Source organism: Ctenocephalides felis, unplaced genomic scaffold (assembly GCF_003426905.1).
Source record: "Ctenocephalides felis isolate EL2017-DRISC unplaced genomic scaffold, ASM342690v1 CF-g0.4_SCAFFOLD_01170, whole genome shotgun sequence".
NCBI classification, from domain to species: domain Eukaryota; kingdom Metazoa; phylum Arthropoda; class Insecta; order Siphonaptera; family Pulicidae; genus Ctenocephalides; species Ctenocephalides felis.
In genome coordinates this window covers 8740819-8759428 of record NW_020537324.1, presented here as the reverse complement: position 1 = coordinate 8759428, position 18610 = coordinate 8740819, and the positions used below count along the sequence as shown (strand labels likewise).

Genomic DNA, 18610 nt, shown 5'->3' with positions numbered 1-18610 from the left:
CTTGTTGCACTATTATTATAAATGTTTGTGCTGAATATAGCTTGAGTAGCTATAATTACATCTTCTGCAGATTGTCTGTATCCAGAAAGCATTGGACAACCTCAAAAATCAAAAGTGGATTTAATTTTCATTTTTCACGATTATTAAGATACTTTACTAAATTTTATTATCATAGTAACAATTTTTCTCACTGCTTTACTCTATTAGAAACTCAGTTTTAAACTTTATATTTCAAACTTAATACGTATATTAAGTATATATACAATATAATTTATTGAACAAATGATGATTGATATTTTTCATTATCTTACTTATATTATTACTTTCTGATTGTACACTGCTATCTATATGTAATATAATGCACAAAACAACTTTATTAATATTAAACATTTTGTTAGAAGAATCATTAATAATTTTATAAGAATACTTTGTTATAGAATTTCTATAACTCACATTCTACTCGTAGTATTCATTTCTCAGAATACTAAGATTGCTTTATAAATTATGATTACATTTTTCGAAGGTAAAGATCATTATATAAATTTGCATAATATTTCAATTACGTTGTTTTAAAAATGATTTAGATTGTCTATGAAATATATATACTCGTAATTGGATAACTAAAATAATACGATCATTTTTATTAACTACAAGTGACATTATTTAAATATGCTACAATTTACTATCATTATTATTCTATTATTTCATTCAAATTTAGATCTTTTATTATGAATTTTTGGTAAGTTATGTCTTCTTTTATATCTCCTTTTTCTGTTTAGTAAGCTTCTTCTTGATGATTGGTTTAATGAGTCAGAGATATCTAAACATGTTTCTAGTTTTCCAATTTTAAAAATTCCTGGTTTGCCCCTGAAAATATTGAAAAATGCTTGAGATATTTTTATTACTCAATATCCACTCAAAAATAATTTTCTCACTCTGATGTCCATCCCAAATTATCTTCAACCCTTGGTTCTACATACTTTGGATTTGAGCAAGTGTAAATGTGTTTGTCATCAACTTTTTTTAATTTTATATATTGAAAAGTATTTTGCATAGTGGATCTAATCATGTAGATGCCTAGTTGGTGGTTGCAGCTAACATCTAAAAAAATAGAAAAAAAACTATATTAATCAAATAAAATTTTAGGGCATTTGATACAGCTCAATGATGATTGTCATTGTATACCTTCTTATGAACTATGTTTGGACATTCTAACTCTGTTCAAGAGATTTTACTCATTGAAATGATTCAGGTTATAATTATCTAAGCCATTTGTAATTAGCAGATAATGTATTATCATTATCTTTTTTAACAATGATTAAATGGCAATCAGAAAGGAAAAAACAAATTATATAAGATATTGTGCTGGTTATTAGAATCATGATAATTAGAAAAATTTTGAAAAATTGTGATTTTCGTTGAAGCAACTCGTTCAGTTCCAGATAGCTGGACGTTGATGTAACTTTTCTTAAGACAAAGTGTTTAAAATACCCTATTAAAATATTAAATCTGTTTTAAAAAGTGTATCCTTTATTTAAATTAAATAATCTGACCTAGTGCCTTGCATTGGTTCTGAGTGCAAGTGCAACTTCCTATGATTTGCTGCTGATGCACCCACTCCGACTTGCTATCACCTGCAATACAGGTGGTCTTTAGATTAATCACCGTTGCACCACTCTCTCGACTTAAGTGGATTGATGAGTCCGAAACGTTTGCTATATTGTAGGCAGGGCCGGCGGCATCGGCGGCTGAAACATTAATTACATGTAAATGATATAGTGAAACATTAATATTATGCACTGAGTACGATGTTCAGTGTTGATAGTGAATATATATACCTAATTAAGAGACAAAAACTGTATCTTTTAGATATTTTTCACTTATCTTACTCACTTATAACTCTCGGCACGACAATTCCTTTTTGCTTAAGAAGATACCCAGCAACGCCGCAATTGTGAGCCCCTATGCTGTGCCCAACAATATATAATTTTTTTCTACAATCCGTCACTTTACATATATTATTGAAAATATACTCCGACAGACCTTCAGCTATATTATTAGTTTCGCATGCTGCGGCAAAATAATTATAATTCTTAGTTGCATCGTCGTAACTACTTGCTACGCCGCAGCCTCCATACTCTTTCACGAACGCTGGAAAAAATTATTAATTGAGAAAATATTGCTAGTTTTTATATAATTTGGCATTTCATTACATACTAGATAGTAGATCGTAAGTCCATGTTTGATTTCCATCTGATAACCAACCGTGGCAAGTGAAAAGTATAGGTTTTCCACGGCATTCTGTATTTGACCAGTCGTATTGATTACCATTTGGATTTACATACTGAGGAGCAGAACTATAATAGATTCCTAATGATATTTATTCTATTTAAAAAAAATCTATTTAGAAAATTATTAAATGCTACTTAATTTATAATAATATTTCTATTATAGTATTTATAATTTTTAATTTAATTATCTTTGCAGAAATGCCCTGAATAATCTACTGCGCCTAATGAAATTTTCTTTTCTTTTTAAAATACATTTCTCCAAAAACTTGAACAATCTTGTCTTTCGACTGCCCTCAAGATCACCCAAGAATAATATATGTATTTTTGTATAAAACAATTCTATCATCTTACCTTGATGTCATTACATAATACTTAGTTTTACTATTATTATATGTCTTTGTCGACACCACAGCAGCAATTTCACCGAATGTTTCTGTCCAGTTTCGGGAGTCATTATTTTCCCGAATTGGGCAATCTAATCCTAAGATAATTTATATGATAGAATAACTTAATATTTTTGCACATTTGTTAATGACTTGTTAATGAATCACATCGTGTCCTCAATAGGACTTTGCACAATTATATTTTTCATTAATCATTACTTTATAATATTTCAAATTGTCCAATATAACATAAATCTATCGAGTTATTCCATTTGAACTTAGTATTTAATTTTTATAATGAATAAAAATTATATTTATACAAACAATTATATTTATTCAAACAAATTTTGAATTAACAGTATTAATACAACATTTAATTAATTTGTAACATGATTTCGACACACGATCAAATATGATTATTATTTACTCACGTCCAACAATTATATAAAATGCACTGAACAGCAAGTAATTGAAAATAAATACTTCAAATAAAAATTTGCACCACTTCATTTTGATACGTAATAATAATTTTTTTAGCACAACGAATATATATGTTCATTTTACGTATACCTTAACTACCAATTCGCGGAATAGTTATCAGTTTTAATGCAAATTTAGGAATTTGCAATTTGCATGTAGTTTACCAAGCTTATTGAAATTGAATATTTTATACATACACATTTATTTATTCATATATATATATATATATATATATATATATATATATATATATAACCATGAATCTTGTGGTATTTATTACATAAAATTACAGTAATTAACAATAGGTTTTAATATGGAAAATCACCACAATCTAACGAGATGCAGCCGATAGTTTGTAGACATGCCATAATATTGATGTAATTAAAAATTATATATATAACGTTTTTTACTGAAAATTGAAATAAACAAATTAAATATAATTTATGATGGCAGCCATAAAATTATAACAGTGAAAAACATTAATGACGATAATGAAATGAATATTTAGTTTGCTGTAACTACTCACCGCGAAACGATATGGAACATTATACAACAAAATGATGATGACAATTTAATACACAATTAGTCAATTTATAAAAAAACATTTTTTCTATTTTTTTATAGCGCGTAAATTAAAAAACCATTATGTATTCTATAACTATACAATGTTTATTATTCTGATCTCTATAAGAATACATTTTTTTTCTCTTTTCACTATATTATTCTACATAATGATTTTCAGTTAGCCTAAATCGACGTCCAATGTTAGATTCAAACACACAGGTAATGTTTTTATCACAAAAATACCAGGTTTGCCTCTGAAATAACATGATATTAGTAAAAATCAATATTGCTTGTAAGATATATTTCGTGGAAAATTTGCTTACTTGGATTGCCAACCAAGATTATCTAATTCCCCTTTGCATTGCTCATCTGATGGTTCAGATATTGCTGATTTGTAAGGACATTCAGAACATTCGCGAAGACTTATTAGCGGAAAATTTTTGTGCATGCTGGATTTTGTGTAGTACATTGATAACATGTGGTCGCAGCCACCTGATGATTTTTCTGAAATAATATAAAGAAAAATTATTTCTTATCATAAATCACTTAACTTATACATATTAGAAGTCAAAACTAGCATAAATATAATTAACTTTTAATAACCCTTTATATGAATCATAAATTAATCGGTTCTGTGTTTTGTACTGATCACCGTTGACGTGCACTCTTAAATCAAAGATAGCTTATTATTCATTCAGAATAAAAATGGCAAATTTATAATGAAAAATCTTCTCAAATAAGATAATATTCTCATAATGAGTTCAACTAAAATTAAAATTTTCAATTGAATATATATAAACAATAATAAAATAAATCTTAATCTTAATATGCACCATACGAGTTAAATTATTCGGTTCTGTGTTTTGTACTAATCACCGTTAACGTGCACTCTCAAATTAAATTTGGTTTATTATTGATTTGTGGCAAAAATGGCAAATTTACGATGCAAATCTTTTCAAAGTAAGTTTTATTCTCATATATCAGTTCAAATAAAATCTAATTTTTAATTTGATATATATATATATATATATTATTTTATCAATAATTAAATAGTAATCAGCAAATAGAAAAATGTTATTAGCTATTGTACTGGTTAAAATATTTTTTTGTGAAATGAAGAGATTTATTTAAGAAATTCAATAAATGAGGTAGAACAATCCAGGTCTACTATTTTGATCGAAGTTTAGTTATCTACAACTCAAAAATCAAGTTTTTCATCCCATAAGTCATTAATTGCTAATCAAAATATACACGAATATTTGTATATGCGGATCATGCTAGTCAAAATATATTTGAGGGGGCATCCATTAATCACGTGAGGTTTTTAGGGAAAGGGGGGGTTTGACAAAAAATTTCGAAATATCACGTGGGGGAAGTGGGGGTATAGTAAGATATCACGTGTATTTATTTTTGAACTGTTTTTTTTTTAAATTCAACCATTTTACAGTTTTATCACGTAACAAAAAATACACGTGATGTTTGGTGGAGGAGAGGGAGTAATTTTGAATATTATTATGTATCACCAAGGGGGAGGGGGTCCAAAAATCCTTTAAAACTCGCTCACGTGATTAATGGACGCCCCCTGAACTGATTATAGTCTGATGGTATAAGATTGTAAAAATATATTCGATCTCGTCTACTTACTTCCCCTGCCGGGGCACTGGTCTTGGGCGCTCCCGCAAAGGCCGATGTACTGCGTCTGATGAGCCCACTCCGGCCGGCCGGATCCGGCGAGCGATGATGTTTTTATATTAATCACTGTACTTGCGCTCTCGCGTGTCATATGCCTCGTTGGATCTTCGGGTTGCAGTTTGTTGAAATATGGACCAGCGGCATCGCTTGCTAGAATTTATTATTATCTAACGTGAGCAATGTGCTTGCATTTAGTCATTTATAGTATGATACGAACATGTTTTGTTTTTTACAGACACATATATAATAAAGTGTGAAACCTTACCTGTTTTTGTCAACAGTTAGATATTAATTATTGATCAAAATGTAATCAGTAGTGCATTCATATCTTACCGTTCATAGTTTGTTAATGCAAAAACGCTAGTGTACATTCACTAGTAATGATTATATAAAGTATACTTTCTTTAACCCCAACTGACGATTTAGATTCGAAAATCGCGCCAAATTTGTTCAAGTAGGCGCAGCGTTTCTGATTATTTTCCCACACAGTGTACAGTTTATCGCAAAAATAAACTAGTGGGGTGTATGGCATTGTGCTTTAAGGCAAATTGCTGGAACTTCCCGTACCGTAACGGATTGTTAGAGAAATGCTGAATGTTTTCAAATATTTTATTATTAATATTGTAACATTCTCTAATATTTATAAGAATTATATAAATTGAATGACAAAGTTGAAATTATTTGTTTAAAATAGGTATATTAGAACTATAGTCATAATTAAAAATAAAATCTGAATTATTTTCGATACACAAAAAAATGTAGTTTGATACAACTTCAAGTGGTTTGATTACCAACCGAAGTTCTTGTCTATACAATGCGGAATTGTTGGTCTATGGTTTGTTAAAATTATCGCATCGATCGCACTTTCTGGATCAGTTTGTACCTGCGTTTAGTAGTAACATGATCAATGGCGTGTTACCTAAGAAACCAGGACAGTTTTATGTTAGTGAGATTTGTTAGCTACGCTTGTGCTTGGACTTCTTCATAACTGAATTCGGTAAGTGAGTATTGCATTTTTCTTAAATATAAGTTTAATTATATATTATTTTATTTTTTACAATATGTTTGTATTAACATCCCGGGTTATATCGTAGCTATGTACACCGTCGGTTGTTTCGGAGCTCTTTCAATTTTACGTGTTATTGGAGTGTTGACTGTAGTTGTGATTACATAACATTCAGATAATATATTTTTAATTTTATTATAATTATTTCTTTGATGTTGTGATAAAGTGTTTGAACATTTTTGATTTTTTTTTTAAGTTTCAATTTAAATTTGATAATAAATTATTACACTTTATAATCAACAACTTAGGTCAAATACTCCCAAACGTTGCGACTAGATACACAAATGAAGTAAATTTGATTTTAATTATTACTTAAATGTAATTGTTTATCGAATCTATTCACAATTCAAACGTTGTGAAATATATTAGTTTGTTTTTCAATCTGAAAGTCAGAAATCTCTTTCCTTGCATTTTCAAAACGTTGCCAGATTTAATGCCATTGAATCGCAACGATAGTGATACGTTTCCCAAATGACCCAGAATTTGAAATTTATGAAATTCATACATTCAATGATAAATTGCACGTGGGCACTTACCTATAAGTCTGTAAGGTTTAAAACCTCTTTGTCCCAATTTATAGCCGGCAATTCCGCATGTATGCGCGCCCCAGCTGTGTCCATGCAATTGCAGATTTTGCGAGCAATTTGTAACAACTTGGCAAATATTGTTCGTCAAGTAATCGGCCATCGACTCTGCGATGTCCTCTGATTTGCTAAAAGCGAAAATAACATTGCGTCTTATCGAAGCGCCGGAATAATCACTTGACACCGAGCAACCTTTATACTGTTCGACGAATGCTAGAATAAAAATCAATTGCATTCTTATTTAGCGAGAAATTAATATCTGAAAATATATTGAACGTACTTTTTGCTATATCAATAAAAATCGACTGTAGGGCACTGCCATCCCATCCATGACAATTAAACAAAATTTGTTTGTTCTTGCAATCCAGTAGCGACCAGTCGATGTTCTCACCATCGGCGTTAACAAAATTTGGATATGACCTTTGGACCCAAAACAATGTTATCTAGATGTTCGTGTATTGTGGTAAAATAATTTAATAATTACCTCGGTGTCATGACATAATACTTCATATTTGTAGTATTATATTTTTTGAATGAAATTAAATTTTTTGCTTCTTGTATCATATCAACCCATGAGAACGTAGGCGTTTCCAGCTGCGCACAATCTACCAAAAAATACACGTTTGAACAAAAATTTTTGGGCACAACAATTGTATCTTTCTATACTGAGTATTTTTTACAATAATTAAATAGCAATCAAAAAAATTCACTGAGTATTCATAATTATATTATTACCTGTTTTTGCATTTACACTAACTACAGTCACAAATATTAACAGTATTCTAAACATTGTGAATAATTATTCTCAAATGATAAGTTTTCTTGATGAATTTTTGTTTGATACTTTGCAAGCAGATATTATTTATTTACAGTAATTAATAATGATATTTCTGTCGTAATTAATTAGTGATTTGCTAGTCGCGACAGATAACTAAATATTGACGTTGAACACATTTATGTCTAATAATTTTTTCAGTTATCAATAAAGATGTACTTCACATTTTATATAAAAATATTTTATTTTTAGGCTTTGAGGCTTTGCTCAAATACATATATTATACGTATCCTAAAGTTTGAGGCTTTGCTCAAATACATATTACATACGTATCCTAAATTACGTAATATTTTTCGATCGCCTATACTTATCAATACAATATTGTAGCTTCAATTTATTCAAATGTAAATATTACTTTGCCGGGAATATAGGTAAATGAGAATAATTATTTGCATTGCTAACACTATCTGTTTTTGATAATCTTTTTGATAGATAAATTTTATTTTTGGATTATAATTATGATTTCATACTTTAAGTATCAAATTATTAATTCATCATTTTCGAATACGTTTTATATACATACATAAAATATCGGATGCTTTTGAAGTATCCATAATAAAATTGTTTATGCTCATGACATAAATTTTGATGAGCGAGTTTCCTACATGCACAAGATTGTTCTTTATATTAATATTTTATCATTCAACGAAAGTTCAAATGCATTCAGCAGATACAGTATTTTTATACTGTTTTACAAAGTCACTGGAATTTTTCCAGCAGTTTCTCTGGAGTAGATACTGCTGTAGTATACGGTGAAATAAATGCATTTTGCATAGAATAGTTCCATCGTTTGCTAACGATATATAAAAGAACACTTCAATATTTGTTTTGTTCGTTCCCAGAGTAACTTTATTCCTGTGTACTCTGGAACTAGTTAAAATGATATATTCACCTACCTATGGATATAGTAAAGTACATAATAATATTTCAATATTTTATTTCTTTGACTTGGAAGATCAAAGGAATAAAAGGAAGTTCAAAATTGGTTAGCAATAGTACATTCACATTATTAAATATATACTATGAATTGTTCTAAAATATTTTCTATATTTTCGAATATTTCATTCAGGTACGGAAAGTTTCAGAAATTTGCCTCAAGGCACGATATGCAATGCACCACTAGTTTATTTCTACTATATGACAACTTACATCATTCCCAATAAATAATTGATTGAAAGTCAATTACCAATACCTGTTTATTTTATGGCCCTTTTGATTGGCACAGAACTCTAATTACGTACTGAAACTACCAAAGCATCTAAAACGTTCATTTCGTTGCAAAGTAGATAAAACGGCTATAAAATTTGTAGCTTTATAGAAACTTTTACCGATAGAAAAATATTTGAACGTACCGTTAAACGTCTGCTAAATGTAATAAAATCGTTTGGCTTTTTACGCATCATTAGACACAAATCACTATAAGGAAAAGTACATTATCAGAAAGCAATTTTGTTCTAGGACGAAATTGGAATTTAATAATATAAAATAATAGTATGAACTGTAATATTTTACAGTTAGTTATATACCAATATATGTTATGTAATAATTGATATTTGAAATATTAATATTTATATTTAATCGACAGTCCATCCAGGCCAAAATCGGTCAAGCTGCTTAAAAATAGGGTTACGGTATCCAAAATCAGATCAGAGTAATCGAAATCGTAGACGGGCTACAATCTCATAATTCACTACCTGCAATATTTTATCAGAAACAACAATATTTTAATTACTTTATGATATCAGACAATTGTAAAATCTAAAGGAGAAATAAATATTTACAAATTACATCAGTGTTTCACAGTTTGTTATATTTCAACCCTTAAATAAACAGATAAGGAAAAAAATATTTCCATTTTTAAATAATTAACTTATTTTAATATCTTGAATACATTGAAATATCTATGTCGACTACATATAAAGACTTAGCTTAAAATGATATAATGTGGAAATAAAATATAATACAGAGACAAATCCATAAAAATAATTTCATATTGCTGGTCTTGTTTTACACATTGAAATTGAGTTTGATTTTATATTTATTTCAACTTTAAAAAGTATTATATAATTCTATAATGTCTGGATTTCATTTCTTTTGTTTTTCAAAATAATTGGTTTGGAGTCAAACAAAGCACCTCTAAATCTATTAGAATTTGTTAAATATTTTTTGAAATAATTTATTATTTAATTTAAATTTGTTTTGCTTCTATTTATTTGAGAACAATAAGCAGAGATTGCTAATATATATATATATATATATATATACAAGCAAATATTGATAAAAAATTAGATATACCCAATGCCGTATCTATAAGGGATGTAATTTTCTGGATGGCTGTAAAATATTTTTTTTGTTTTTATTTATATATCTGGTACCATTACAAAAATTCATGTATTTTTTTTAAATAATTTGTATGTTCTCACATTAAAAGGGGATGGAGAATCAAACTTATCATTTGAACGTGTAGAAGTCTATCAAATTTTTCTTAAAGTTGATTTTCTGTGGATGATAAAGATTCTTTTGATTGTATTTATATAATTTCCACCTTCTGAAAAAAGTGTTTAATTTTTTGACAGATGATTTGATTTTTACACTAGAGACAAGTCAAAGTTGTACTCATTTAAATGTTTGGAGGACTATTAATTTTTTTAAGAAATACTTTAGTTTTTCTCTCCATTGCATGGATGGATGCCTGTTAAATTGAATATATCAATATATGTATATATTTATATACTTTATATAAATTCATTATATTATATGTATTATATATATATACATTATATTATATGTATTATTTGACAACTTTGCACTCACGAATGACAATCGCATAACTGTCATAATCCAACAACGTACTTTCCACAATATTTGATATTACATAGTTTCACTTGTTCTTAAAGTTGCAATTCCGATTTCTGCTATTTCTAGCAGTTCAGCATGCGGTTTTCTTGCTCGTCTGGCTTTGAAATTGATTCCGCATTAGTAACCGAAACGTTTCTCGATGTTTTGAAGACATTTTAGAGATGCCGCACATTTCACAATTGCCAAGTAACTTGCATAAGAGGAGTGATAGAGCGTTTATGCTCATGACTGCTCTTCAACGTTGCACTGATTGCACACATGTGCACTTTAAATCATGTTTCGGGCATGCATTATAGTAACAAAGCAGAAATATCAAAACTCGATGTAAGCAAAGTACGAAGATGGGGCATGTTCATTTGGTTTAGAATTTCACTCCAGCAGGTAGCGAGTTCTACCTGCTGAAGTAAGTTGATCAACAAGGACTTGCATCATAGACTTTGTGATAATAAGATCAATTAACAAACAATAATATTATGCATATAATAGTTTGTTGCATTGTATGTTTATTATTTTTTGCATAAGTATAATTTAATGATTCTTACAGGCACTTTTTTTTTAACTTTTCTGAACTACAAACAGAATTAATTTTTATTCTATATTGCTCTATAAGCTGTTGATTTCATATAACCAAACATTATCATATGGCAAATCAGTGGTTGTTCTATTTTTTCTGATTAGTTTAAGTTGCAATTAACATTTGGTTCAAAATTTTACTTGGCATTTTCGACGGAAGTAAATTGAACATCGAATAAACGTAGGACTTATAGGTAAATTCTGGTATGAAATATGCCTCTTACATGAAACTTGCTGTTTTCATTAGCAAAAAAACTATATCAAGTAGAATTTGGCACTATCGTCGTTATCTTTTTTTTAAGATTAGAGGTTGTGTAGTATACGAAACTAAGAGCAATCAGATTGTGTAAGGTCAGGATGGCAGATGTAGCCAATCATCCCAACCGAGCTCGAATCATTTTTGATGAGTCATATATATGTAATGTCAATAATGGAATGAATCACCGTTTCGATTTGCCGATTAGGCCGATTTTTTTAAACTGCATTGTTTAATTTTATCAGTTTTTGATGTAGACATTAAACTTAATTCTTCGGTTAGAGATAACAGTACAAAGTAGGCAATTTCTTTTTAATCATTAATTGGACGACTAGAACGTTTTTTATCTTTTTTTCATTATCTCTTTTATTTACAACTGTCCTGTAAAGGACATTCAATAAATTTGATGAATTTACAATAGTCGGCCGAAAAGGGACATTGTTATTACTTTATTTATGGTATGTGTATTCGTGTCGACATGAATCAACCATTTGGGAACATATTTTGGAGCTCCTAAAGCAATTTTCAAAAAAAAAAATTATCTTTGAGTAGAAAATTACTAAAACGAAATTTGGGAAATCAATTTTGATACTGCCGTTTTTTAAGACTTTATGACCAATAATTTAACAAAAATTTTCGCTTTTATTTTTCATCTTTCAACGATTGTGAAACAAAACGTACACTCTTTTACAGATGAATCGATGTTTTTGTACTCAGATAACACCAGTCATACTATAGGATAATAGCAAACCTTATTTTATATTTGAACTACGTTAGCAAACTTAAAAAATCAGTTGAAACCATATAAGAGTGAAAGTCGCACTAATTACCAACCTAATTAGTTCAGTAAATGGAGAGAAAAGTTAAAAAAAATCAAGGAATTGTGTGTTTAAAGGTTGAAAAAGGTTTAAATTTCGATAATTAAGATAGTGACGATAAAATGTTTACTTTTTACTTGAAAGTTTTTGTCATACTAAAATTTATTTTTTAGGTGTTTCTTAAACATTGTTTTTTTCTGTGGGTTGTAAAGTTTTCAGGGGATTGAAAATGAATTTATTATAGGGAAAATGTATTAGAACACATTACACAATTTTACACTTTATTTTTGAACACATTTTTTGCGGTAAAATTGCTCATAGTTCATTAAAAGGACGTTGGGGGGGTGTAGAGGTGGCATTAACCCCCCTGGGGTTGCCGACGGCGTGCGAATTGTTTTCACTTTTGAACTTAAGGGTAAGATGAGTGTTTACAAAATTTCATGCAAATCGGAGCACATTAAAAAAATCCAACCCAAAACTCTATACCATTGGTCAGCATTGGCTGGAATAAATAGCTTTGTCATTTATTCTGTTCTGTAATACAGACCCAGAAATAGTATAATTCATTTAATTACATAAAATGCGCAAAATTAACAAATTTTGTTGACTCCAATTAAATTATTTGTTTTTTTTTTGGTTCTGTTATAAATGAAAAACAGTATAGTCTATTTACCGAACAGAGTTCCTGAGTACTGAAAATCAGCAATAATAGATTTCAATAAAATCAATCCAGTAATCCATCATTCTCTTCTGTGGCAGATCCCCAACAATAGTATAATTTATTTACCAACTTGGGTTCAAAATACAATTTTATTACTTAAAGTGCTCAGTCGTATCTGAATCATTCGAGAATCTGTATTATCCGGTTGCGTGCTCTCGGGAATCCTGCCGCCGTCTACACCTCTGAAATGCATTCGCCACATTGTTGGCACGGCATCGTCGTACATGCAGAACAATTCTCCGAATTCGCGGCGACAACAAAATAGAACGAAACATGTCGCAAATTGTTCTTCCATAATCCCTGAACTCTTCCCACGAGAATTATGGGATATTGAAAATTATTTGTTCGCCGAGCAGCAATGAAATGAACATATGGGGATGTGCTGATAATGGATAGGTGGATATTTCATTGTTAGAGCATGTCATTTGTAATTAAACCTAGATATCATTTGATTATTGAGGATTTTTGAAAGGGACATGTATCTTATCACCCGGGAGAATTTGGAGATTTGCTGACATAGTCATCAAATCTAGATATTAATCTTATATAGTAATTAAATTCAGACATTACCCAAACACCATCATAATATATTTAGCATTTCGTAAATATTTAATGAGGCGCAACGTTTAGAACTAGTGGTGCATGGCATTGTGCCTTAAGGCAAGTTCATGGAACTCTCCTTATCCTAATTATCTATTTAAATAGATTATTATAAGAACTGTAATTTTCATTAATCGTATTTGAAAGACAAAATATGAGAGTTTATAAATTGTTTATATGGGAAGTAAATATAATTGTCGAAATTTGTCGAAACCATTATTATTTTTTTTTGAATTTTGTAAAAAATATTTTTGCCTTCCTAAACTAATCGTTTCTTTACAAGCAAATGCTTTTTTGAATTATTCGAATCGGAGGCTTTGTGCACTCTCAATTTAATTTTTCTCCACTCTTTGCTACGTTTCTCCTAAACTGCTGGGCCAACTTTTGTCAAAAACTAATAAGCACGTCTCCTTATAAATAGGAATCGATTGCTATTTGAATATTTCAAATCAGTTGATCATGTTCTTGATAACGTGGACGAATAATTGTATCCATACATACCCACATACATACAAACATACATACATCGATTTTTTCTAAAATTCATATCTTTTAAAATGTTCAGAAACCTGTGAAACGTTAAGAATTGAAAAAATAATTTTTGAACGATTACAATAACACTTACACTCAGTGTCGGATCCAGGATCACCCCTCTCTGATCTTGTCTTAAGATTTAGATAGAACACTAATTAAGCAATAAAATTACTTCATAACGATTTTTTTATGTATTTTGTTGCCAGAAACATTTTATAACTTCAATATGTAACTTATTACAGAAGAACGGCGGAGTCAAAGACTCTTAAAACTTAACATACTCATTGAGAACTATATTTCAATTATGTGACCCCCTCCCTGGAGCCAAAGCTGGATCCGCCACTGCTTACACTACGGGATGTTAATAATCTGATTATTTTTTACGTTTAGTATCAAAATAGTTTTTTTTAGTACAAGCATTTTTAATATTTCCATTCAGTTATGGGTAAAATATATGTTTAATTCGCAATTCTGAACTAAGTCTACATGCCAATATTCCAATAGCATAAAAATTCAATCCATCGATTTTTCCCTATAAAAAGAATTCCGAGATACATATCGAAAAATATTCTATCTGCATTGCGCTGATACGGGATCCACGTTCATGCTGCAGACAAAAAATTTGAATAAAATATTTTCATGATCTACAAAACTACGGATATGATATGCGCGTTGTGTGAACTACAGGAAATTTTACCGTGCCATCTACGACAATGATAGGATTTGTCATACATTATTTAATATCGTATCTATGATTTATAGCAGTATAATTTTTCTGAGAAAATGAACAAAGATTATTGCTTATCTGAAATATTATAACATATGTATATAAGAAAATATTCTATTATTGTTTTCACGTCATTTTATAATAGCCAATAAATACATTCAATTTTAGACTACTTATATATTTTGGACAATAATTTTATCACCATCAGCATATATTATCATATATGGTATAACCGTAGTTAGCACTATCAGATAAAATCCAAAAATTACTAATTAAAAATGACGTAACATTTAAACAAGGGTCATAACGTTCTCATTCCACGAATACCCATGATCGCGATCGACATCCGTATTTTTGTGAATTACTATCCATATTACTATTAGTATATTACTATTATAATATCCATATATCTTCATTAAAAACATCTGGTTTATGGGAATTACCTATAAGCCTAACTTCGTAAATGATTTTTAGTACACTCTGTTTTGCAGAAAATAGTTCATTATAAACAACAGAGACGAGATCTGTGTTGCAGCATATAAGGCGATAATCGATATTATATATATATATATATATATATATATATATATATATAATCGTATAATAGATTTGTGGTGGTTTCGGTGTGAACGGCGACAGGATCTGTGGGATGTCTTATATGCAAATTGTAATGCTCCGCATCCTATATGATTAGGAAGCGTCAACATTATTGTAATTGCTTGTCGCTTACATCGTCGCGAAATGGTCTAATACTGTTTTCCATCGGTTGTTTGAATAGATACGAATTCCGGCTTGGTGATTACATGCTATTGTACATTAACATTTAATGACATGTCAAATCAATGCGGTGACTTTGGTTATCAACACATAATATAATAATTATCGTGTTGTGCAGTCGTACAGCTGGGTATCATGCTGAATTGTTGAGTATAATAGAGTTTGCAAAATTAGATGTACATTGTATATTGCGAATGAATACATAAAGCTACATTCAGGATGTAATCGAACTTTGCAGGCACGAATAAATAAAACTATGAACATAAAATTTACATAGAATAAATTAAAATTGATATTTAGCAACTTTCAGATACACATGCCCAAATAAGATACAACAATTAGAATTTTCTTTTGCTCATATCCATATATAATAATAATCCATATATAATGCACGTATATGATGCATAATAAATGTTCTACTTCTCAACTCTACGGGCAATAAAAAGCACACTGTAATTTGTGATGAAAACGTTTTCATAGAAACTTGTTTAAAAAATTAAATATGCCAAAAATTTATTTTAAAAAAAATATTATCACTAGTTCCACATAATTCAAAGTCTGCTTTACTGTAGTAAGTAGATGAGTATCCCATGTAATATCATTAAGATCTCATGCATATCCAATGATATGCATTGCAAACGCATATGATTCGAGCAAATACATACATGTTCTGTCCCACATAACTGAACACTTCATTAGTTTCGATTTAATCATATAATTCAAATTTGTAGCCGGATTCGCTACGCGGTTAATATACCACGGGTTGATAATAGGCTGATATACGCAATGCGAATATTCACAAACGTATTGAAATATGTACAAACGCATTCGCCGAATAGGTATTATATACTTTTATTCCACAAACGTTCATAGAAGATGTGAATGAATCGAATTTATATTGTATAAATGCTATGTATCTGGTTAATGATAATTCCACATGAAATATTATCAACGATGTATTTATGATAATTAAATACAGAATTATGAGGATAAAACCTTGATCATTATTGTAGAATATGGAAAATATTTATTTGATACGATTATAAATGCATATGAATGAATATCGAAATAAAATACTGATTTAAATAAAATGATATGCATTTTCAATTCGTTTATGTGAGAAGAGTAAATTCTTGGTTCCACCTGCAAATTAAATATTGTTTTGCTTGTTATTTTGTCAAAAATGGCTTAATTAGTAATTAACCTACAATTTATTTCATTGCTTTTGGTATAAATTTCAATTACATTTGCTATTTGTATAATATTATTCACATAAAATATTATCAACGATGTATTTTATGATAATTAAATATAGAATTATGAGGATAAAACCTTGATAATTTGAGTATACGGAAAATATTTATTTGATATCAATTATAAACGCATATGAATACATTTTGAATTAAAATAATAATTTCAAATCATAAAATAAAATAGCATTTTCACCCAGCTTATGTGAGGGAAGGATGGATTCTACTTGTTTCTACTCCTAAATCTAATATTATTTTGCTTATTTCTTTATAAAATAATTTTTTCGTAAAAAAGTAGTTAACCCGCAGTTTATATGCTATTGTTGTTTGTATAAATTTAAATTATACTTACTATCTGCATAATATTATCCATATGAAATATTTTATTATCAACAATGTATTTATGATAATTAAATACAGAATTATGAGGATAAAACCTTGATAAATTGGATATACGAATTTTTTTTTATATTAATTACAATTGCATTTGAATTGATATAGTTTTAAAATAATTATTCAATATGTATTTTCAAACTGTCCTCTGTGTAAATGAATATAAGTTCAATAATTAATTTAATTTTAGTTTGTATGTAAATTTTTTTATTAAAATCCGTTTAACTTTTTAGAACGATTTTAGCCTATGATCAAAATTTTATTATTAGTCTGACATGTCTAGATAAAATGCATTAAATAACACAAAAGTATATACACTTTCATTTATGAAAGAAAAGTGAAATTTTTAACAACATAATTAAACTTATTTTCCATGAAAAATTCATTCAATAATGATAGAGAATTATTCTTTATAATGCTTCAAAAATCTTAATTCTCAATATTTCTGTTATTTTATCAAAATTAACTTTATACCTATAGCGAATTGACGTTGATAATATTAAGAAAAAAAGGACCAAAAGAAAAGGTTAATACTCTAGCGCGGTAAATTATTGGTGAAGTATATACTATGGTTATTTTTTTTTACTGGGATTTCAAAAACGTATCAAAATTCCAAGATTCTTACTATACCATAACAGTTTCTTTGTGTAAACCATGAATAGATTAAATGTCAACATCGAACAGTTTCCAATTCTGCTTGCCATTTGAGTTGTAGTAAACACAATCGCGCGTCCTTTGCGCAGAATAATCACTTGAATAAATGCAACAGCGGCATGTATTGAATTGATAGCACATTCGTTATAACGCTCTTCCATAGTCAGGCTTCCGTTATTATTATTCAAATATAGAATCCGGTTACATACAGAATTATAGGTTGGATATATGCGCTTCCGATACCGGCTAAGTTAGAGGAAGAGTCGGCGGAAATTTCTATACAAGGGTACAAGTACTGCCCGGGTGCCAATTTTTGGGATAAAGTTGTTATGATGAGTTACTGGTCTCTTATATTGAGTAGTGTAGATTAAATGAGAGTTTTACACAATTTCAACTTCAACTAAAACCTAATATAAATTTCAAATATATATCCGAAATCCTTTGTCCCAAGAGGCACCAAATTGGGGTGAAATGTCTCATCAGACTTGATTCAGATAATTATATTATACTTATCTTCTTATTATACTTATATGATTTTCACAAAATAGATGCA

General features: G+C 29.1%; 2 protein-coding genes across 4 annotated transcripts in view; one reads left to right on the top strand and one right to left on the bottom strand.

Annotated features, from left to right (window-relative positions):
* Positions 1-18610, top strand: part of LOC113367954 (hemicentin-1-like) — a 251864-nt gene that overhangs the window by 193891 nt on the left and 39363 nt on the right. The window contains exon 1 of one of the 3 annotated variants that reach the window (XM_026609524.1): positions 6261-6407. The exons of 1 other annotated variant lie outside the window; for it this stretch is intronic. The gene's annotated coding sequence lies outside the window, so the exon portion shown is untranslated. Of the gene's footprint in view, positions 1-6260; positions 6412-18610 lie in introns of those variants that run through there. One more of the 3 variants, XM_026609525.1, reaches the window with a different exon arrangement.
* On the bottom strand, positions 3834-5854 carry LOC113367956. Its single transcript, XM_026609526.1, has 4 exons — positions 5744-5854; positions 5363-5560; positions 4042-4222; positions 3834-3972 (listed from the first exon to the last, which is right to left on the bottom strand). Exons 1-4 carry the CDS (start codon positions 5748-5750, stop codon positions 3897-3899), a joined length of 462 nt encoding a protein of 153 aa, XP_026465311.1. The 5' UTR covers positions 5751-5854; the 3' UTR covers positions 3834-3896.

Coding starts and splice junctions, on each gene's coding strand:
- LOC113367956 (XM_026609526.1), bottom strand. Junction 4,223..5,362: donor CCAGTGCCCCGGCAGGGGAA/GTAAGTAGACGA, acceptor ATATTATTTCAG/AAAAATCATCAGGTGGCTGC. Junction 3,973..4,041: donor AATCTTGGTTGGCAATCCAA/GTAAGCAAATTT, acceptor ATGTTATTTCAG/AGGCAAACCTGGTATTTTTG.